The following is a 24,454-nucleotide window of genomic DNA, read 5'->3' on the forward strand; positions in this document are numbered from 1 at the left end:
TTGCAAACTGATATATGGATTGACTTTGAATAATACAATACTTAAACAAACATTACAATTTAAGAGATAATGATCATTTTGGGCTATACCTCGTTAGCTATACTGCTCCTACCTGCTGCCGTTTGGTTGTTGGCATACAGAAGAGCTTATTGAAGTTTATTTCAATACTTATTTCATGTTATTAAGTAGAATGGTTCTGAACAACACAAATTTTTAAATTTAGAAGATCGTTTTTCTTATTTCCCTAGAAAACTACGCATGAGGACTTACGCTCAGCCATATCATTGTGTTCGCTGAATGAGACCGATCAACTTATATACGTCTTCCTATATCTTAAGTATTTGTTTCATTATGCAGTCATAATGTCGTACAAACTATGAAAAATACAAATGAAATATTAGAAATATTACTGAACGATCTGTCTAAAGGATGTTTTTATTTCCATTTACTTGTGTTTTATAGTGGTTGATACGTTTCCTACGGAGCTTTGAACTATATACGAAGGATTGAAACCTAGGTGAAAAGGAACAGGCTGTCCTTTAATTCTCCAGGCAATCCCTACTATTTACATTGGTATTCACTTGTATGTATTTTCTAATAGTTCAAGATATAAAGCGCGCTCTCCACTTTGTTGATAATAGTAAGTGCCTTGCAGCAGGTAGTAAAATAGTAAATAACATTTTGCCTCTTTCATTTAAGTATGACACGCCTAGTAAAATACATCATTGTTATAATATCATAAATAGAATACCTATTTTAAACGATACATTCATATTTAATGCTCTTCTTATTCTTCTTCATTGAGCTGTTTGAATGCAGATAATTCGGAGGATTCATAGGTAATTATCGAAGTTGAAAGAAAAAGAGACAAAATGTGTACACCCCGTTTAAAACACATGGCTTTCTGTCTTACCTTCTAATAATTATTTCAATATCTGTAGAAGGAATGTCATTTGGGAAAGGTAGGAGGAGCAATTCGGAGGAGCCCGTCGTGAGTTTGAAAAGTATACACTGTTTTGATAAATTCTATACTAATATGCTAACAAAAAAGGAAAAACGTATTGGTGGATATTTTTGTCCCCTCTTTCCTCGTAAAACATAAAAGACTCCATTCATCTGGACACGAATCGTTTAGAGACAGTAAAGAACTTCAGGTAGAGATCTTAAGTATGAAATATGCCCGAAATGACCAAAATTAGACTCGAATCCGAAGGAACCCATGTTGGGTATATAATTCCTACAAAGTTGAAAGTATTGTTTTAAAATACAGAACATATGGTACAACGAAAACAAGAGGGCTGCAGTCTGTGAGAATTTCAGAGCTTATTAAAGTTCAGTGCCTGAACCATATTTAAAATTAACTGGATAAAAAATTCTAATATTCTAGTTGAAGTGCACGTTCTGTTTATGGGAAGAATGAATTTGAACTAACTTACCCCTTAAGATGTGTATTTGAATGGAAATTAAATAATACAAACCCCGCATGACGTAAGTGCTAACCAGTTTTTAAAAAATCGTTTACAAGGGTTGAACTATTTCCTCGCTTTCACCTTTATATAAAGAGAAAAAAGAAAATTAAGGTATTTGAGAAATTTACCTCTTCTGCACTTAGAAGGAGAATTTAGTTAAAAGATTGACCATATATCGACTTATTTTTAATAAAGGTTGTTTATACCCAGTTTCAGCGTCCTCAGGTTAGGAATTCCCCTGTATTGAGTTTTAAATCACGATACTATATGATTAGCGATTAACGAAAAAATATCCAAATTTGAAGCAATGGATAAATCATTGATCTGAAAAAAGATAAACCAAGATGTGTAGTTTTCAACAAATTAATGACTTTTTGTAAACCTAAACATTGGTGATATATGATAAGCATGTCAACAAAAATGAAACTGACATTGAACTATAACCTGATCAAAGTTTTCATTCTCTCCAAAGGTTATATATATATATATATATATATATATATATATATATGTCAGTCGATACATCACAAGGAGATAAATAAAAAAGAGATGTTTCGAATTCTTATTCGTGGTCTCCGAGAAAATCAGAGAAAATAATTTTTTATTTGATTGAAAATTATGTTATTCATTGCTAACAAACATACGTTTTATTCCGCTGAATCAGTTTATTTATTTATTTATTTATTTATTTATTTATTTATTATGTACGTAAAAATACACTACTATATCGTTGTTCTCACAGTGACATAAATATTCCTAACAATGAGAGAAATATTACTTGAAATAACGAATATCAAAATTCTTTTAACCTCTTAATACTGTGTTTAAAATTGTTTTCTTCTGAAATCGTAATTGTAGAAATATATGAAAAAGAAACTTTCTAAAGACAGCGATTTCGTGGAATCCGAATTTAATCCGATTTATAACCCTCTTGGGGTTTCAAATCATTTGCGTTACAAGGCACAAATTGAATTAATCAACTTTCAAAATTATTTCAACACTAAATTCGCCATATTTAAGGGCTAAATACAAAAAAAAATAACATTACTTAAGTAAACAAAATGAACTTTTAATACACATCAGTTATTCTAAGTTGATATGATACGTTCTCTTTTTAAAAAAAGGAACACACACATAAAACAGATACAGCAACGTCAAGGTAGCAGCAGCACTGTTGCAGCTTCTGACAATGAACTGAATAAGGGAGTGTATGGATGTTCCAGGTGCAGAGAAAATGTTCGCACTAACATGCACGAATAACCTGCTGGCATTCTGGTTTCAATAACGATTTCGTTTGTAAACCATGTGTGGCCACGCTTCTTTCGACCAACTATACACTATACGTATGACATTACAAAGGTGCGATTTTAAACATAACTCGAAATATCCTGTTTTGGAAATATTACTTGACAAAACATCAGAGTAATTTCTACACAAGAAAGATTTTCAGGAAGAAGTAAAAATGAATTTCAATTAATATTTTCACAGTTCAATAAATAACTGGTCACGATTTCAGCTTCCAAGTCGGTTTGCAGCAACGTTGCCGGTGCTATGTTGCAGAAGTCCTATTGTCCGAAAGTAATATGCTGACAAGAATCTTTTCATGTGATTCATTGACTGAGGATTCTAAGCCTTTTATTCTCTCTGAGAATGTTTGTGTAACAACCGCAATTCTATATATATTAATTCATATCTTACATCGGCTTATTATTCCGGTCTTGGGTTCGTTGTAAAACACTATTAATAACAGCAGAATAACACTAACGATATTCAGAATTGATTGATGTTTCAAAATTGCTTGGAACCTTTTAGTCGAAAACCAGATATAAGATATGCAGTTGAATGTTAAGCATTATAATAGTATGAATAAAATCTAAATGGCAGAACCCCCTGAATATTCTATTAATCTCCTACGTAATTTTGGTAATTTACATCACATTGAAAACTTTAAAAGATATTATATGTTCCCATTCTTATAAATGTAGATTAACGTGTGTACCTTGGAACTGGATAGCTTCATAAGCGTAAACGGCATATTTAATGATATATGTTTTAAATTTATTGGGCCTTATGCAGAGTCGTTCTGACGCTTAATTAGTGCCATACTAAAGTGTTCTACTAACATGTTTCTTGCAGTAGTCAGGCCTTTAGTACGACGCTAATCGTACTTCAAAACGACTCTGCATAAGATTTATTATGATTAATACTTTTAAGTTATGTTCATTATACTTTATTTTTAAATGTTATCTGTAACTTTTAATGTAGTTGAAATAGACAAATATTGAATTGAATTTTGTAATTTTTTGACGTTATTACCTTGTTAGCTAAAAGAAAAAAAGTTAAAATAGCGAGCAAATCATTATGGGTGAATTAGTGGAGTGAAGTGACTTTCAGGAATCGCAAAACCTAATAGAAACCAAAGGACAAGTTATCCACCGTAAGTTAACACTGCATGGAATTGAACCAAATAAAAGGTATTTTACTACTAAGGTCACAATGTCCAACACGTAAGTGGTTAAATGTCATATAATGAAATCACTGCACGAGATTTCCTTGTGTCTAATGATAAATACTAGTAGTATAATGACATTTCTTTAACATATTCACATTAACATATTGGTATATTTAATTCTATAAATGAAAGAAACATAGTTATAAATGAAGCACTAAATGCCAAATAACGTTAAGTTGTTTCATATTGATTTACTTTCCATGTTAACGTTTGAAATAAAGGAACAGAAACTTGTGTTATTTGTATAACCGTCTCCCCTATAACGTTATTAGTGTTAGATATTTTTCTTCAGCTAAAACGAAGTTACATGTTATAGGTTAAGTTTTTGCTTAATAAATTTCCATCTTTCGCTAAAGGCATACATGTCATTGTTTCATGAAGTAGTGATCGCTGCGCGCATTAGTTGTCTTCAAAAAATATATCTTGAAAGTTTCTTAATACTTTCTAACGAAACAAAAAATAAATATAAAAATACTTCATAAACATAAAATGCTCTCATTGAAAGTTAACATTATATTGCTTTGAACTTTATACCGTACATCACTAAGATCAACGATTGTGTCGATTTCATATATATGTAAACAGATCATACCTTGTAAATGTCTTCGTGTTTCAGATACAAATCCAGTAGATGAAATATGTTGTTTGAGGCGACATACCAGGGAACATATTCAACTTCCCTGCTCATATATCTTGTGAGTTCCAAGGGTACAGTTATATTTAAGAGGCCAGCATTATATAAATCATAGGAGTCATCGAGCAGTTGAGCTCTATTGAAAGGACTGATGTTAAGGCCATCTTCAGAGTCCAAATAATCAGCAATCAGCTGCCAATTTTTGTCATCGTAATTCACTCTATAATAACCTGTCACAAAGATAGTTTCAAAGTTAATTTTAGTCTTGATCACGTGCAGTTTCGTAAAAGTAATATTAAAACATCTGACTTCCTTACTTGAATCAACTATGTAACTGTTTATAAGATTTCAAGTGATTCAATCTATTAAATGTATGCACTTAGCTTGTAATAATTAAAAAATAAAGACCTTATTAAGTAGATCAAACATAAATGAGTATATACGTGTTCTTAGTGTTTTTGCTTTAAAACTAAGAGCTTCTCCGTTCAAATTGACCGAAAACTTACCCATATTAGTTTTAAATCATTAGTTTTGTCAGATAGGAGAGATTAATGATGATAGATTAACTTTAACTGTGGAACTTGATTAAACTCCAGAATCACTTAAAGTATTTCGTTGTTACTTGTTTCCCGTGTAAAGTGCCTTGATAGGATTATTTGGAATTTTGATAATATCTGTATGTAAAAGAATTCTTGGCTGACCGGCTGGTCAAAAGCCCTAGCGAAACAGTTTAAGCAAAAACTTTGAAATTTGAACTGTGCATTACTTTGTAACGTAAGCTTCCTACTACTAAGAAAGGATTTTAGATTGCACATCTTCGAAAGGTACAAAGATTTTGGTTTCGTTTCCTCTAAATTGGGTCAAATGGTTGCAGGGTAATAAAAATGCTTAACTACGTCTTGACTGGTTAAGTTATATTTAGGGATCAGTTATTAACAAATTTCTGAAAATTGAACATATTTGGCTTATCGATTTAACGAAATTCAATATTCATGTGCAGAACGCGATTTAACTACTTCTTGCTGTAGGGAAAGAAATGTAATCTCTTCTTAGCAAGAATTGGATATTGAAGGCAAAGAACTAACGTAGAATTAGATCAATGTCCCTTTTTTAAGCCAAAATAAGATATCTAGATTGATTTCAATGTTTTCAAATAAAGAAATTATACGTTCAAGGTCGGAAAACTCAATTCATTCAAGTACTGTTTTGTTAGAATTATCATAAAATTTAGTGAATTTTAAGTTTTGGGATAAGAACAAGAAATTTAACTTAAAACGACTTGAGAAACAGATCTAGTAAGAAATCATTAAAGAGAAAGGGTAACTAGCGCGATTTACATAAGATGAGACCATTTTACCATTTTGGGGTGCAATAATGCTATTTCGATAGATCTCGAAGTCGCGAAAGAACATCAAAGGTCGATTTTTAAGAGTTCACGAAGCTAGAGTGAAAACAAAATTAAAAGGAATCTGAACCTGCTGTTTTAGCATCTGTCAAGTTTTCGTTATTCTAGTTCAATGCAGATTAAAAATATCGGGACTTCAGCAGCTAATATTTATTAATTCAGAATGGCAGAATAATATTCAAAACTCTTGTTTGTGCATACGTTCAACATGAGAGTTATGTATACGAACGATTCATTAATACACAATTGTAATGTAAAACTAGTTTGTACTGATCATCTAGAGAAGTTGATGAGTGTTTTCCACACTTGTCTTCCTTTATGCGCATAATGATCTATACTAACGCATAGTGCATGTTTTTCAAAGGAGTAATCTTTAAAACAGCATAAGTCTCCATAGAAATAATGACATTTAAGTGGATAGCCACATTGTTTACGGCATATGAATTATGAAGCATATTACAAGTCTGTGCGTGATACGGGGAGGCGTTAAAAGAATAACAGTACAGAGAACATTAGAAGATAATTATTGAAAGAATTTTATTTTTGTGCAAGTATTTCTGATAGTGCCTCTCAATTTTACCTGCTCCAAATGGATAACCCGCACACTCCAACAAAACAAGTGCAAAGAAGACATGAGGGTACAATTTCCACAAGATTTGAGAGTTTCACTATTATGTAAATTTGATCCTATATTTTAAAATCTGTTTGTTTAATTTCTTCTTATACAGAAGCAGTCACCTGTACTATTGAACAAATAAATAAATCTGTGCCTACTAACCTGTTTGTTGGATATTAAATATTACGAATTGATCGTCACCGGGAAGGTCATCTACTAACATTAGTTTTTTCTTCCTTAGAAAGTCAAATGGAGCAGTGTCATTAAAATCCAACTCTTCTTGTGTGGTAAAAGTTATAGGAACCCACCAAAGGGTGTCATTATCCACAGAACCATCAGTGAGAAATCTTTGCTAAGTAAACATGGAAAAACATAGTAGTATCAGTATTTTGTTATAACATATCAGAACTTTATACACATATGAAATCTACAGATCAGGCTTTAATACAGGCATGCGAATAAGCAACAAAATTTTACTAGCCCAAGAAAGAAAGCTACTAGCCCACATGCCAAAATAGAAATTATTTACTTACCTTCACTGTGATATTAAATACTCGCCCGTGCCGATGAACCACTCCCTCCGGGCGAGTGGTTATTTGCATCCCTGCTGTTACAGACAAGGGTGTCCATCAGGGGGGCAAGGTGGGGCTCTCGCACCCTCTAAGAGGAAATTGTACTTGGGAATATTGAAAACCCAATATAATTTTTACATTAGTTACAGCAAAATTTGAAATTATATTTCAAACGTCGCTTCTACTTGCCCCCGTTGGAAACCACAACCTGGTCGCCCTTGGTTACAGATATACAAATATTGGAACCACGGTATTATTATTATTATTATTATTATTATTATTATTATTATTATTATTATTATTATTATTATTATTATTATTATTATTATTATGAAGTATTCTGCCTTTTTTCAGGTCCTGGGTCAAATGAGAGGTTTTTTTATTTATTCTTCTTCATATTTTTTTTCAATTTGGGCCAGAAAATGTTTCTTCAATGTTTCTCGATTTTCAGCTAATTCTCTTAACTAAAATATTTCGTTCTATTTTTTTTTCGAATCGTCGATCACTTGTGTTCTTCTTATTCCTATTCCTCGAATTCCTGGGGGCCACGGTGGCTCAATGTTATGGCGTTCACCTCTGTTGCATGGGGTTCTTCATTCAATCCTAGCTCGCGCCAAATGAACTTTGTAATGGACAAACACGATGTGCGTGGATTTCTCGGGGTTCTCCTGTTTCCTCCAACTTTCTTCATGTCAACAATTCATTCATTTCTCATCATTACTGTCTTCTTTAGCCTAGCCGGTATACCCCTGGAACATACAACTTAAAGGTTTCTTTTCATTTTTCCCACTTTCCTTCCATCTTTCCTAGTATGGCGGTGTGAAGAAGACAATTTCTGCACAAGATCTGACCAATCCAATTGGATTACCTACAAAATATGGTGGCTGAAAGTGTCCTCTTCTCTCCTATCCGCTTAAAAGACATCGTTTGTTGCTCTCTCTGTACATTTTATCTTCTCAATTTTTCTCCAACACCACATTTCGAAGCTCTCCAAATATTTCTTCTCTAACTTCCGTCATGTCCAAGTCTCCGAACCATACAGTCCAACGCTCAATATATATCACTCGACCAACTTCTTATTAAGTCAAATATTAAGACTGCTAGTTAAAAGTGATCTTTCCTTGTTGAATGTTTCTTTGGCTATGGTAATTGTTTACTTGATCTCTTTGGTACAGTAAGCGTCTCTCGTCAAAATATTTCCCAGATACTTGAAATTATCGATCTCTTCGAGTTCTCTTTATTCTACACTGACCCATAAGGGCACGTTTCAACGGTATATTCTCATGACTTTCAATTTTTTGATGTTTATTTTCATTCCATATAGCTTTCCAGTGTCAACTATTCTGTCAAGCATTTCCTGCAGTCCTTCTTCAGTCCTAGCTACAATAACCGTATAATCTGCATACCTGATCTTGTTAATGATCTTCCCACCAATCTTGAAATCTCCAATTGCAATTAATTCTTCCTTCATTAAACATTCACTGTAAATATTGAATAATTGGGGCGACATATTACATCTTTGTCTGACTCCTCTTTCGATCTCCACACTATTGGTTTATCCTTCATTCGAGCGCAACTTCACTCGTTGTCCTATGTATAGATTTTGAATTAGTCGTCGATCTCCCTAGTTGACTCTGATTGTTTAAAGTATTTTCAGACCTTTCGCCCAATTGGCTATAATATACATATACAGCATGATTTTTTTTAAACTCAAGGATTTCACTTGAATCTACAATTACTGACTGAAGGCCGATCTCCATGAGATTTGTGGCAAATGATCAAGGAAGAATGGGAGAGTAATGGCACTATGTTTACTGGTTTAAATTCATTCGGAGTAATATGGGCCACGCCTCAAAAAAAACAGAAATATTCGCCAGGTACCTTACAATTGAAATGAGGTTTTGGGTTTTTGAAGCAAAATTGCAGAATACAAACGAAGTGTTAGTGAGAATATAAACTCAGTGTTAGGGGCAACATCCATAAATCACATGTTGAATAGTATTAACCGGTTTCTTGGGACAAACAACGGAGAGATTTCTTGGGCAACCTAAGTAGTCGATAATTGCCATTTTCCACAACACCCAATGCTTCCCTGACTCAATCAAAAAAGATCTTATTTCTTCCAATGTATTCACTAGCGACTATATTATGTTCCTGTCTGCGGCAGGACGTAACACAAATTTCTTTCTAAGTGCTTTTTGCGTACCAACATCACATTTCGTTCTCCAAGAACTTGTAAAAATAAACTCATGTTGCTCCAAACAGTACAGTATTCTTACTGTATCCCGATCATACTCACACAGTAGCACAAAAATGTACAGTACAATTCCCAATACAACGACTCAATTTACTTTTTCTTATTGACCTTGGCGAGGTTGATAGCTAAAGAAGAAAACTCAAATATCCACACCGCATCGCAGCTCATTCCAATTGTAAGGTACATTGGCGAATATTTGCCGCTTTTCTTGAGGCGTGGCCCATATTAGCCCGCATGAATTTAAACCAGTCAACATGGTTCCATAAATCTCCCATCATTCCTTGGGATTTTCATGCGTTGCGACTAACCGCATGAAAATCGGACTTCAGTTAGAAATTCTAAACTTAAATGAAATCCGCGAGTTTAAAAAAATAACCTAATATAATTTCCCAACGAAATATATTTGTACATCGATATTACTACAAAAATTTTGATCTTACTGAGCTCGCTCGAAAGGATATCGGACATAATACACAAAATCTGGAGCAAACGATTCAGCTTAAAAGTGTGCTATTTATGGACAGAGTTGCGGCAACATTGCGCCTGATCACTACTTGATGGGTCATTAATTTGAAGCTTGGGTCAGCCGCGCGTGCTTCTTGTTCAGAGTGGGCTCTTAACCTATGTGCAGTAACTCTCTACATTTATGCTCTCTACGTTTTTATGTCACCATCGACAAACGAGCTTTTCATCCACTTCGCACACCAATTTAGTATAGGCATTGAATAATGTCTTATGATTTCACTGAAAGCCTTTAGTTGTTTTTACTTGTAAAAAAACATACAACACAAACATCACTTCTGTCAAATAAATCTGAATGCAACTGATTTTAAAATGAAGTGAATATGGCAATATTGTTAACGTTGGAAAAAGCGTTAGACGCTCCCTATGCGCAAAATCATCGTCAAGTCCCTACACTTCTCTCAGTGCTTTTCACTCTTTACGAATATACTGTTCTTCCAGATAATCACGAATATAACGTCGTTTGTATTCTCAGCACGTCAAACATCCCGTACCATATCTCACCTTCATATTATTCACAGTAAAACCCGATTGTTACTAACCGGGCCTTCTGACATATCTAATCACTTCGAGGGTCGCCCCTGGACAGAAGTTTACAACCTAGCATTCGTCTCAGTAACACTTCCTTTGTGTTGCACATCCTCATCGTCGTTTCATTTCACTAAGCTGCTCATGAAAGCAAATCCAACCAGACATCCAAACTGCCTCATCTAATTATAAAGAATGCTCGTTGATGTTAATTAAAGTTAATTAATATCATTTGCCCACAATAAATTCTTCTTACTCCATGAATACGGCAATACTGTTTTGTTAGTAGAAGGGCAAAGCCACCGCAACGGGTGCTAGTTACACCCTTGTTGAAAAAAGTACAGACACTGCTAAATCTAGTTTGGGAATTATTAGTTACAAACAGAGAGAGTAAGGAGGCAATTTGAACATTTGTTTCAGGATTATTAAAGTACTAGTGTAAACAGAAGTTTTACAATAGAATAACTGTCAGATTCACATATAGTGATTTTTTATCGTGTTGTAGTATATGAGATTTGTGGTGATAGTTGCAGAACTCTAATAGAGGAATACCACCAAAGATTTTCTAACCACACAGTCTCCAATCGACGCATGTTCTCACACGTGTTTGATCAGCAAAGGAACATTGATCATCCTCCCCACGTACGGATAACATCGGGACGGGTTTCCCGATAAACTGCTGACACAAATGAAGGTACCAACAATAAATATTAGAAGGGTTTCGATTTCAACTTCTCCCTATTTCAATGCGGACAGTCTCTCCTTCCGGTAGACAGTGCAAAACTTGTTCCATTTTATGAATTGGTAGAAACGCTTCCTAACATTCTGCAATTCATTTTGTTTACTGATCAGGCAATTTTCACCCGAGACCGGATCAAAAACACCTACAACACACGTCATTGTAGTGACGAAAATCCTAGGGCAACGATAATAAGAAATTATAAAAAGATTTAGGATAAATGTGTGGACTGAGGCTATTGATGATAAGATTATTGGTCCCATTTTCCTCCCTTAGCGTTTCGCCAGTCAGGACCACTTGCTCTCCTACACGATGATTTACCACAACTGCAAGAGAGTATGTCTCTCCAAAGTAGGTTACTAGCATGACAGAGAGCTATCTCGCGCTCATCATTGTACTTCAGTAATTTGATCAAAAAAGTTTTCAAGTCGTTTAATCGGTCGGGGAGGAGCAGTCAACGCAAACTCAAAAGATGAATTAGTGCAGAACATCATTCAGGTATTCACTACGATCAAGGAACGCAGAGAAGACACTAGAAGGGCAACAAGACACAAGACATATAATGACCCGTACGCCAAAATGCATCGAAGATAGTCATATTTAAAAAAACTTTAATCACACATAATAAATTGTAACGGAAATTCCGACGTCAGTTTTCTGTTTCGTATCTACTATATCTGTTTCCAGTGAATTAGCTTTATATTGTGTCGCAGAAATTGCGTCCAATTATCTTTTCGTTACCTTTCTATTTTAGCGGAGCCTTTTAATATTTTAACTCCCTTACTTGCATCTTTTAGAATACTTGCAATACCCTGTAAACCGTTGGAATGTGCTATACACTATTAACGGAAACTCAACATATTTCAGTGGCAGAAAATCTAACCTTTATCTCGAAAATCAGGGGGAATATACCGTATGTAATACGAAGTTCCTGTGATAGTATTACCCATTTAGCACCTCCAAAACTATCTTTACTTCCTCACCGGATACCTATCTTGTATACGTAGATGGATGTGTGTATGTTTCAACGTAATTCTGGAACGATTGGAATAATTTCCAAAATTATTTGCACATATCATTATAATCTGAAAGCAAGTGCTATGCAGCAACAAAACTCAAACGCCCGTAACAGAGGAAAGCGGTAACTTATATAATAATCGAAAATAACCAATATTAGTGTTCAATTAATAGTTTTGGGGGTCGCTAAACTGATAAGTCATAGTTCTGATGAAATTTAAGTACGTATTACTCGAGGAACAAGCAATACCTTCCTTCGATAGAAATAAGAATCGGAACGGGCTGACATGGGCAATTGAAAACGGCAGATATTAGTACCGATTTCACAGTTTTTAGGACTACTGAGAGAATAGTGTTACTGTCGATGAAGTTTAAATTGATAGGCAATGGTATGAGTAGGGCCGGAAAATAAAATACCCAATATGGGCGAGATTAATGTCGAGGGTATAGCTATCATAATCATTAGGCTAATTAGTGGCAGTTCAGGTGATCATAAATTTTAAACAAGCTCGGACATGCCATTTAGTCTGGAAGGTCAGAGGTGCAAAGGTGAAGAAGGCGTTGTTTGTACACTCATATATATATATATGAACTTCTGAGTGTGTATGTACCTACAGTCAGCACAACTCTCTCTTACATCTGAAGAAAATCAACCCAACTTGCTACACATATGGCTTACAAGGAAATTCATACGGATTGAATGACAAGTAACGATGAAAAAATATAGAAAACGATTGATAATTTTGTTCAATCCGCACTTTTCTTGGCCGCTGAGATAAATAGAAACATTCACGATGACGTTTCATTGCAAGTTCATCCCTCAGTAGGGGTAGTAAAAGTCTCCTATCCCTCCTAGTGTGTAAACAAGGTAACATGTACAGATAACTGTAAGACATTTTCGATGCCGTTTAAGTCAAAGATCATTCGGCATGAAGGAGAGAAAGAGTGAAACATTGAATGTCTAAATGACTCAGATTAATATCTAATCTATTATTTTTGGAGTTAGGCAAGCAACTAATCCATCAGAAATGCCTTTAGGAACATTGTTAGTACCCACATCAAGCCAGTTTCTATCGACTCGCTATGACGAAATGGAGTATCCTAAGGGAAGAGGGTGTTTTATAATTTAAGTTAAAATAGAGTATTCCATAGATTTTTGGCACGTTTTTTTTATTGAAATCATTATCCCAATGGACAAGGGCGGGAACGACCGTAGTGTTTTTTTTTTAAATGGGAGCAAACGTTAAATTCCAAGGATTGCAGAGATTGATTCAAAGGGAAGGTCAAAAGACAGAAACACAAACACAGTCATGAATAAACAAACTTTGATGCACGCGTGCATATACTACTCTGTATCAAACAATAATAATTTACTTACATATTCTTATTAACTACAGAAATAAACTACAATATTTTGGTATTTTATACTAGCAACTTAGTATGTTTTGACATGTATTTTTAAGAATTCAGCACCTTTCGAAAGTCTAGAGAGATAAAGGGCTGTCATGGACAAGAGGAGTCAAGTGTTTTTCATAATTATATTCTCTTTGTGCGAAAAACAGGATTTTTTATCTAGTTTCATTATAAAACATTCTGTTTATTATGAACTAAATAAGGAACATTTATAGTATTCAAGACATCAGAATAACAACGGATGCATCTTCCTGGTAAAAGGTTCCCAAATGTTTCTTTAATCATTGCAATAAATATTACTTATAGTGTTACTGTCATAGCACACTCTTCCTACCTGACTAACATATGCGCTGCCACTTTCATAATTTCTTTCTACTGTTAGGAGAGGGTATCCGGGCTGAAGAATCCAAGATTCAAAAATTTCTTCCACACTCAGATCATCTGCCAATGTTCCCTCCTCATGAGCCACTGAATCCAGAGCTGCATACAAAGCAGGTCGAGTTCCAGAACCATACGCTCTACATCAAAATGGAAAATATGTTAGGAATTTACACACATTATTCACTCTTCAGTTACTACAGAAGGTATGATTTTATTTTACTCAACCTGGCAAATACGTAACATGTATCTTTAAATATAGAGCTTGACGACTTTCTTTCAGTTCTTTTCCCCAGATTCGAGAGGAAATTAGTAACCGTGCATGTTTCTCGAAAATGTTTGACAAATACATAAAATTTGGGACTTAAGGCGACCCAACCGACAATGAATATGGCTGAGTAATTTGAGTATTTTAACTCCAAAGCAGAAGTTGGTATATTTTCAATGGATCTTTTAGTTCTGGGGACAAAGGCTAGATGGATAAATCAAATACTGAAAACAGATTTATGAGATTCTGCTTACAGATTGAAACTACCCGAATAACTCTAATCGAATATACTAAATTAGAATCTGAAGTTTGCCTTTTGATAGTAACTTTCGTTCATACAAAGAAGTTAACATAGCGATTCCCACCGATTCAACTGACAGACAATTCATACATTCGACGATTTAGTAAATGAAAGGTAGTGGTAGGAGAACCACTTTTTGTTCTCTACATTTAGTCAAGAAAGCCAGAAAGCTTGCTTTCTGGAAACACATTGATAATTTAAAATAGCTGTAAAAATCGAGAATGACAAATCTGAATTAGAAGTTACTCTTTCTGTCGATCATTTAATTCTCAAGAAACACTTCGTGATAGACGCAAGGATCACGTAAAATATTTTGCTTCTTTTTAGTGAGTTAGAGATTATAAATGCGGATTTTGACGAAATCAATCAACTATCGACCAAATATTTACCTTTCGCCAAATACTCGAAAACAAAGTGGGAATACAATACCCCGGTACTTCAATTATTTATTGATTTTAGAAAGGCGTACGGCTCGGTTAGGAGAGAAACATTATACAACGTTCTTACAGAACTTGGAATACCGAGAATGCTAATTAGATTAATTAAGATATGTTCAAATTAATCCCAAAGTAAAGTCCGGGTAAGAAAACTTTTGTTCATGAGCTTTCACGTCGAAAATGGCCTGAAACAAGGAGCTGTGTCGTCGCCATTATTATTTAACTTTGTGCTGGAATACGCTATAAGGAAAATCAAAGATAGCAACCTGGGCCTAGAGTTGAACGGTATTCACCAGGTTATGGCATATGCTGATAATGTAAATCTAATAGGGGAGGATAGGAGAACAATAGAAAGAAATGTAGAGATCATATTAAACGCTTGCATGGACATGGGTTTAGAAGTAAATGCAGAAAAACCTAAATACATAGAAGTGCGTCGGAACCGTAATAGGGCAAATTGTGGATGCGTTAATATTTTAAATAATACTTTTGATAAAGTGGATACTTTCAAATATTTAGGATCAATATTAACAGACGAAAATCATATTCACGAACAAATTAAATGTCGACTAAAAGCAGGGAATTCGTGTTACTATTCGGTTCAAAATCTCTTGTCGTCGCGAATTCTGTCGAGGAATTTGAAGTTTAAAATATACAAAACTATAATCATGCCTGTTGTTCTGTATAGCTGCGAAACATGGTCGCTTACTCTAATGGAAGAACATAGACTGAAAGTATTTGAGAACAAGATCCTGAGACGAATATTCGGACCCAAGAGGAACGGGAATGGGGAATGGCGGAAACTTCATAACGAGGAACTACATAATCTATAAGGTTTACCCAACATTGTTAGGGTCGTCAAGTCTAGGAGGCTTAGGTGGGCAGTCATGTAGCTAGAATGAAAGAAAGTAGAAATGCTTTCAAAGTCTTGACTGGAAGACCAATCGGAAAACGATCATTAGGAAGACCTGGGCGCAGATTGGAGGACAATATTAAGATGGATCTCGCAGAGATAGGAATACAAATTAAAACTGGATCCAATTGGCTAAGGATAGAAATCAGTGGGTAGCTTTTGTAAACGCGGCATTGAACCTCCTGGTTCCATAGATCATAGTTAGTTAAGTTAGAGGCAGGCTTTTTGATAGTAACAGAATTGAAAATCTTTTAGACTTCAGTGCCAGAACCTAAATAAATGTGTTATTTCGGTTCTATTCTAGTATCAGAAGGGAAATATATTTCAAAATATTGGTTCTGTTTTCGAGACCAAAATCCACAGTGTTTTGGTTTCCGGTACCTTTGCATAAAAGTGGGAACAGAATCTAATTACAACCCAACACAACTATTCCAAAAACTACACTGTTTTGATTTCTGGAACCAGAACTTGAAGTTTCGATTAGGTGCACTTCTGAGAAAAGAACCAAAGTACATTTTTAGATGTATGTTCTGTTTACGGAATCAAAAAACACACTGTTCTCGATTTCGGTACCAAAACCCGAGTACCAGGTTTAATTCGATGCAGTTAAACTGGGAACATAACTTAAATATATTTCGAAGTAACCATTCTGTTCAGAAAACAGAAAAAACTTATAAACTGTGTTTTGGTAATAGAACCAAATATATTTATCATACTGATTTTGTTCAGGAAATCTTAAACAAAAGATTCATTAACTTATGTTTAGAATTGGTTTAATTCGAATAGGTTTTCTATTAATTATTTTTCAAATTGTTAATAGTACTACAAGGTAGAGCGTTAATGTTCTTCAAATGTTCTTTATATATTAAAATCAAATATTCGAAATGTATTCGTAGTTAGTCAGTTTAGGCAGTTAAAGAATGTTGAAAGGAAATTCAGCGAATTTGAAAAAAAAATATCCAAGGTGCATTCGAGGGTTATTCGCCGTATGTAGGCTACCAAATGTCACTATATTTTTGCATATCAACAATGAACTGTGTCCCGATGTCATAGCTTTATGGCCTCTGGAAAATATTATTCCCTTGTCGATTACTAGCCTTTTCAGAGTCAAAGTTTGATTGATTCAGATGGATTCGGATCTGAGAAAATTAGTTTCACTTCCAGAACAAAACGTTTGTAAAATCCATCTCCACCTACCGTTCTCGTTACCATTAACAAATCTAGTTAAATGTTTGTGAATTCATCGAGTATAAAAACGATAATGATGGACTATCATTAACAGCAAGCCATGCAAAATACAAAATAGGTTAGTGTGAACGAAAGGCGAATTATGATCGGTACTCGTCTAGTAAAAGTTCATATTACATTATAATCACAGATAAACTTAGTTATATATCTTACTTTGATGGACGCTAACAAATTTAAAATTTTATCAAAAGTATCAAAAGTTGAGACTTGCTGAAATTTTTAAGAATGTATTTACTAATGTATGTTTATTAACTCATCGCAAAGATGAAAAAAGATATTTTTTCTGCACCACATCGTTACACTTGATGAGACATGGATACATTATTATTTGGTTTAAAGTAAAGAGAGCACCGGTGTTGTAAAGACACATATTTGCCACTAAAGACGTTTTGCATTGTACCAAATGTACGTCATTCTAAATAGCTATATGAAGACCAATTATATTAGGTATATAGATTTCTGAAGGAAGAATAAAGTGTAAATTCCGAGTACTACTCTACCTTAAATTCTGAAAATGTCTGTAGGGTCAAGGATAAGAAATGTACAATGTTGCTTACAAAAGTACCTGACAAGGGACATCACCCAATTGTCCGGCTCCGATTTCAATGAAATTTTTATTGCTGATAGAGGACATGTATTCATTACTTGCGATGACAGAAATTTTTGCCATGGTGCATGTTTTCTATTTTTTAATAATTTTTAAAGGTTGTGATGTGGTTAATAGAGATTACTGCAGAAGTCCCTTACTACCCTTTGTAAACGGAGTGTTAATGAAAGAACAACCATGTAGATACGTATAGGGTCTAGGGGAAAGTCGTACGGTACGTATGACCTTGACGGCAGCCATCTTGAAATCCGCCATTTTGAATTAAGGTCAAGTTTTTAAAATGGGAATAGGGTAATATGATACATAATTTCGAACTAGAATTTAATCAGGAAGACAGTGGTGAAGTTAGTTTTAAGATGCGCCTATTTGGTGAAAAGTTACAAGCATATTAATTGTTTATACTTACTATGTGCTTAAGTCCCTTACCTCCGCTTCAAACCCGCGTATTAATGATAATAAGTGGATAATGGTTTCGGTAATACATATTATGCCTAGAGGGAAGTGATATGATAAGGGTATCATTGACGGCAGCCATCTTTAAATCCGCCATTTTGAATTAAAGTTAAGTTTTGAAAACTGAAAACCATAGCATGTGGCACCAAATTTTAATAGTAAATTTTCCCCCAAAGCCAATGGTATGCTTATTTTTGTTCTATAGTTCACCAGTATGAATTTATGACTGCTCTAATTTGCACGAAACGTCCATTACTCGATCTTTCAAATTGGCAACACTCCTAATTTTCATCGCATGTTTTAAGATTCCAACTGGCACTTTGCAATTGTTTCCATGGCTCATGTTTTCTAAATTTATTACATTTTTTTTAAGAGTTGCGATTTGTCAGTTCATGAATAGTGTTGGGTTAAGCATCCAGCAGTCTTTCTGAAGTTTGAAGACTTGCCATGTAATTATTAATTTCCTAGGGAGTGTAATTATTTATTTTAACCGAGAGTACATGAGGAACCTATGAACCTATGCGATGTAAAGAAATACAAATGAAATTATAAGAAGTTGGTGTAACACGAACTCAAAATTATCATGAAGTGTAGCCTACATGTTGCGCAAACGACAAACAGTATTTTTTTTTTAAATAAATACAACTTTACAATTTTATAGGAACAGCAACAAGGATAGAAAATATCAAAGAGACATAATATGACTGTTCCCAACACACTGTTTGTACCATGAACAAAATATGAAAACAGGTAACTTTTTTATAAAGAGGTGTAACTTAATTGAGTTCCCGATTGAAACTGATTATAAATCTTACAAACATAAACCATCGACAACAATCGCTAGAAAACGAATGACTTTTTTGTCTGACTAGCTAAAATATTGCCATAGAAAATAAATATAAAACAAAACAAAAGACCATTGATTTACACAACAATCATATTTCGTTTCCTTTTCTGAAGTAAATTTTCAACTTATTTCTCGTCTCATCTACTATCCATTACAAGCTACGTCTCCGGTATTACGTGAATGCAAAGTTGGAGTTCTTTCGTTCTGCGATGATTCATGTCAGTAAACGAGTTTTTGAAGGGCAGGTATAGGAAATAAATAATTACATTGTCTATGAAATTAATAATTACATGGCAAGTGTTCAAAATTCAGAAAGATTGCTGGATGCTTATCCCAACACTATTCACGAAGTGACAAATTGCAATTCTTAAAAAAAATGTCATAAATTTAGAAAACATGAGCCATGGAAACAATTGCAAACTGCCAGTTGGAATCTTAAAACCAGGAGCGTCATTTCAGATTTTGCTTTGGGGGGGGGGCAAGATCCCTTGATATAAGTAAAATTTCGCGTTTTTTCACTGATTTACTACTATTCTACTGATAAAATCTATATACATCTCAAACTCAGGGGGGCAAATGCCCCTCCCTGCCCCCCTAAATGACGCCCCTGCTTAAAACATGCGGTGAAAATTAGGAGTGTTGCCAGTTTGAAACATCGAATAATGGACGTTTCGTGCACATTAGAACAGTCATAAATTCATACTGGTTAACTATAGAACAAAAATAAGCATACCATTGGCTTTTGGGGAAAATTTACTATTAAAATTTGGTGCCACATGCTATGGATTTCAGTTTTCAAAACTTGACCTCAATTCAAAATGGCGGATTTAAAGATGGCTGCCGTCAATGATACCCTTATCATATCACTTCCCTCTAGGCATAATATGTATTACCGAAACCTTTATCCACTTATTATCATTAATACGCGGGTTAGAAGCGGAGGTAAGGGACTTAAGCACATAGTAAGTATAAACAATTAATATGCTTGTAACTTTTCACCAAATGGGCGCATCTTAAAACTAACTTCACCATTGTCTTCCTGATTAAATTCTAGTTCGAAATTATGTATCATATTACCCTATTCCCATTTTAAAAACTTGACCTTAATTCAAAATGGCGGATTTCAAGATGGCTGCCGTCAAGGTCATACGTACCGTACGACTTTCCCCTAGACCCTATACGTATCTACATGGTTGTTCTTTCATTAACACTCCGTTTATAAAGGGTAGTAAGGGACTTCTGCAGTAATCTCTATTAACCACATCACAACCTTTAAAAATTATTAAAAAATAGAAAACATGCACCATGGCAAAAATTTCTGTCATCACAAGTAATGAATACATGTCCTCTATCAGCAATAAAAATTTCACTGAAATCGGAGCCGAACAATTGGGTGATGTCCCTTGTGAGATTCGAGACGGCTGCTAGAAATGTGATTGTTATTGACTGATTGCATCATAGCCCACCCAACCAACGTGACTACATTTCCATGTAGCTGACATTTCTTACTTATCTGATGACATTTTTCGAAATCCATTGTTTGTTTTTGTGTTGTTTGTTTAATTAAATTTAGCACATGTTTTTCAGCATTGAGCCTGTATAACACGTAGACAGTTGAAGTGGTATGGGCTTTATGCGCAGTGGATCAGCCAGCCACTCGGGTCACAGATTGAAATCGTAAACCAGTGATGTGTAAAGTAGACCCACGGGCTAGATGTGGCATAACCTCTGTTCTCACAAATGAAAAATAATATGGCTCTTTCAAAACAGTTGTATTAGAAACAATGAAATACGATTATATAACATTATTCTGAGAATTAGTACATCCCAGTTCCATTCCGATTATGAGAGTTTTCAATCATAAATAGGGATTATTATTACAAGAATTTTGTAAATATATCATTGTTGTCAATAAATTTACATTCCTAAAGTTTTTCTCTCCTTTTATCTATCCTAAAATAGTTTGCTGGTCATTGTTTTGGCCATAAGTAAACTGGCCCGTAATTCAGAAAAACTTGCATTTGCATGCTCCATCTAGATTCTCAATACAATATTCAAAACTGTTTCGAAGAGAGGCATGGGATACGCCTATTACTGCGATTTGCCGGCAGACATCTCCTGGTTATATCTACTGGTAGAGAAAGCTTCCCTCGATAATGGAAGTCTATCGGTATTTGCAGTGTCGGCAACGAAGTGTCTCGAGCCAAACTGTAACCTAGGTTTGGTGCCAGGAAGCATCCTGGCACTTTAAGATAACAAACATTAGCAGTGTAATTACAACCTAGCAGTTTTCAACCCATTTTTGAAAACTTTTAAGAGACAGAAGGGGTATAATCCCAGACCTACCTACCTCAAATTATAGCCCAGATACCACCTGCATTACTGAAGCCCAATACCTAGTGCAGCTTGCCCATTTTGAAGTAGGGCAAACTCTTCTAAAGAAGAAATACAAACCACTGTGATGCGCTCAATGTTCTCCCAGGATCCCGTCCACGAAACGTGTGCACATTACCAACTAATCTAGTGGAAAGGGCACTTCAAAGAAGTTCACATGACATAATTAAGGCAATTCTCTATTGATTTGTGACAATGCTATGAGAACAGGGAACCTCACAATCATGTCGGAAAGTGTCTTGCAACGAAAAAAAACTTATGACACTTATTTTTTGACAAGAGCACCTCGGTCTGTAACGGTTAAATATGGGATGTGCTCTGTAGTTACGCCTTGCCGGATGATTACGGGTTGCTTATTTAGAAATACCTTAACACACCTTATGCACAGAATGAGTATACCAAAGGTTTCACTAGTAATTCCCTCTTCGTTCTGTTCGAATTATAGCTGCATTAATGCACTAGTTTCAACGACGTATCAAACGGGATGACAACCTTTTATACAATTTATATCTTAACTCCTTACAGCGGGAATCGAACATTGAAATCCCTCTCCGAAGTCACGTCTACTATATAACAACTAGGAAGTTCAAAGGCTATGTCGGAAAATTCTGCAACTTCAGAGCTGTCTACGAGATAAATCAGTCTGGATATAATTTCGACATCCTTCGTACATAACTACACTCTGAAATAATTATACCTGTCATTTAGGTAGCGGTTTAGTCCTTGACGGAAAACTTCAGGTGTCAAGATGTGTTGTAGCATTCTTATGACTGAAGCACCTGTAAGAAAAAGAATAATTGTCTGGGTGTTATTATTGCTAGACAGACAAGTAGTAGGATTTTTCTTTAATTATTTGAGTATTATAATCAAATAAGAATTTTAATAAGCTGTATCATGTGTACTCATATGAAGAAGTTTTGTTCGTATGGCGTAATATTTTCTAAATTATTTTTGAAACCGGAAGTGTTAGTAGATTTTAATATAGAAAGATTGGAATGGATATGACTAATATTCATGAGACGCTTAATTAATTACAGAAGACCGATTTTCTCTAATTATTACCGTTTCTACCCTAAAACATTCGACGTTAAATCTAGCAGTGATTTATTTCTAGCAATTTTTGATTTGAATAAGCAGTTAAGAGGAAACGAGCAGTTTGAATAAGCAGTTAGTACCTATTCTTAGAACGCTAACTAGGTGTCATAACTTTTCGTCATCTTTTATCGTTTTTGCTCTACGTAGATCAATATTAAAACCGGAAGTTGCAGTATATTTCTACCACTTCCTGGTTTAATAGATTGACTTAAGGGTAGAAACGTATGCACTCTTGGGACAGTAATCGATTGCAAAACATCTTTTTTAGCAATCTGTTCCTATTCTCACTCTATGAAGATCAGAGCTAAAACCGCAGTGGTTGATTTGTGACACTTTCGATTTAGTGCAGTGATTAGAGTGGAAACGAAATATATTCTTCGGATTCTTAATTGATTACATAAGACCACTTGTCGCTATCTATTATTTTTTTTTATTTTATAGCAATTAACGTTAAAACCGGAAGTGGCTGAATGCTGAAACTTCTGGTTTTAATAGAGAGATTAGAGAGCAGATTAGTGTATTCTATTGACGACACTTAATAGTAATACTATTATTACTATTATGATTACGAATGCTAGTGCTAATTCCACTATTTCTGCCACTGCTACTACTATCACTACTACCACTAGTGCTACTACTCATTACTATACTAATACGACAGCGAATACCACTACTGCTATTACTAGTAATACCAAAACAAAGCAATGAAAATGAAATCTTTGACTTTTACGTCCGACAGTTATCCCGGCTAGGCTAAAGAATATATGGTGAATGAATAAAGTGGGAGGAAACGGGAAAACTCCGAGAACCCCTCTCCCACATGGTGTTTGTCCACCACATAGTTCACTTGACAAGAACTGGGATCGAACCAGGGACCCCATGCACCAGAGGTGAACGCTCAACCACTGACCCACCGTTCCAGAACACCTAATTGACCCTGGCGTCTTGGTGATTTATGTGATCAATATACAGTATTTTGTTATATTTGTAGTATCATATTATAAACAATACATTAACATGTAGCACCATTTGGTATTTCCCTTGCTTATTGAACATTACTACAAATTGCGATGATCTTAGGAGCACGCCAGTTTACGGTTTTGGCCTCCGTGGTCTAATGGTAACGTACCAAATTCTACTTAGTAAGTCAAGTACTTGACTTTATCATACGTTCTTTAGGTAACTATTGTACAGGGCGTAGGGCAGCAAATTTCCAGATGCAGCAAATGTTTAAAACGCAGGTTTGAACTACGATATGTGCACGAAGGAAGGTTTCCACGATACTGAAAGATAAGGAAGGTCTATACTGAAAATAATGTTGGTACCACAATGTGACTCAGTTTTCGCGTTCCGGCGCTAGAAGTTGAGGAAATTGATTATTGGCTGCTAGTGTAATCTGTGCATTTATTTATACACCCTCCTCATTGCTTGAGTACAAAATTAAACTGGATGTGATCGCATTATTCAGACGTATAATGAATACGAATCACTAGGGGAACTAAATTTTCTTGGACTGAGGGGCGTAAAACAAATAAATACAAAACTGGTAAATAGAGTTTGAAACTATCTTTATTGATCACATATAGAAGGTTTTTATTACTTGTAGTTGTGAAAAGAATATTTTGTAATTTAATATTATTTGGAAAACCTTAACTGGGTTAAGATTTATAATGATTAAAATACCTAATAAATCATAAGTTTTTTTTTTCTCCAAATTTACTTACCTTTGACTGATTGGCGTAGCATCAACAAAGTGATAGGATTCTTTAACATTAGTTTGGAGTTTGTATCATTTTTAAGTTACGCACATAAAGTAATCATTACTACTA

The 24,454-nt window shown here is 34.7% G+C and overlaps 1 protein-coding gene across 1 annotated transcript in view; it reads right to left on the reverse strand.

Moving 5' to 3' along the window:
• The window catches only part of LOC145679498 (aminopeptidase N-like), a 92,410-nt gene that overhangs the window by 18,594 nt on the left and 49,362 nt on the right, over positions 1-24,454 (reverse strand). Inside the window, exons 7-10 of the mRNA XM_081750077.1 lie at positions 22,228-22,309; positions 14,019-14,202; positions 6,799-6,988; positions 4,574-4,845 (exon numbers count right to left, since the gene is read on the reverse strand). Of these exons, the coding sequence (XP_081606203.1) occupies positions 4,574-4,845; positions 6,799-6,988; positions 14,019-14,202; positions 22,228-22,309 (728 nt within the window). The remainder of the gene's footprint in view (positions 1-4,573; positions 4,846-6,798; positions 6,989-14,018; positions 14,203-22,227; positions 22,310-24,454) is intronic.

Source organism: Thermobia domestica, chromosome 2, assembly GCF_964235325.1.
Source record: "Thermobia domestica chromosome 2, izTheDome1.hap1.1, whole genome shotgun sequence".
Lineage (NCBI taxonomy): Eukaryota > Metazoa > Arthropoda > Insecta > Zygentoma > Lepismatidae > Thermobia > Thermobia domestica.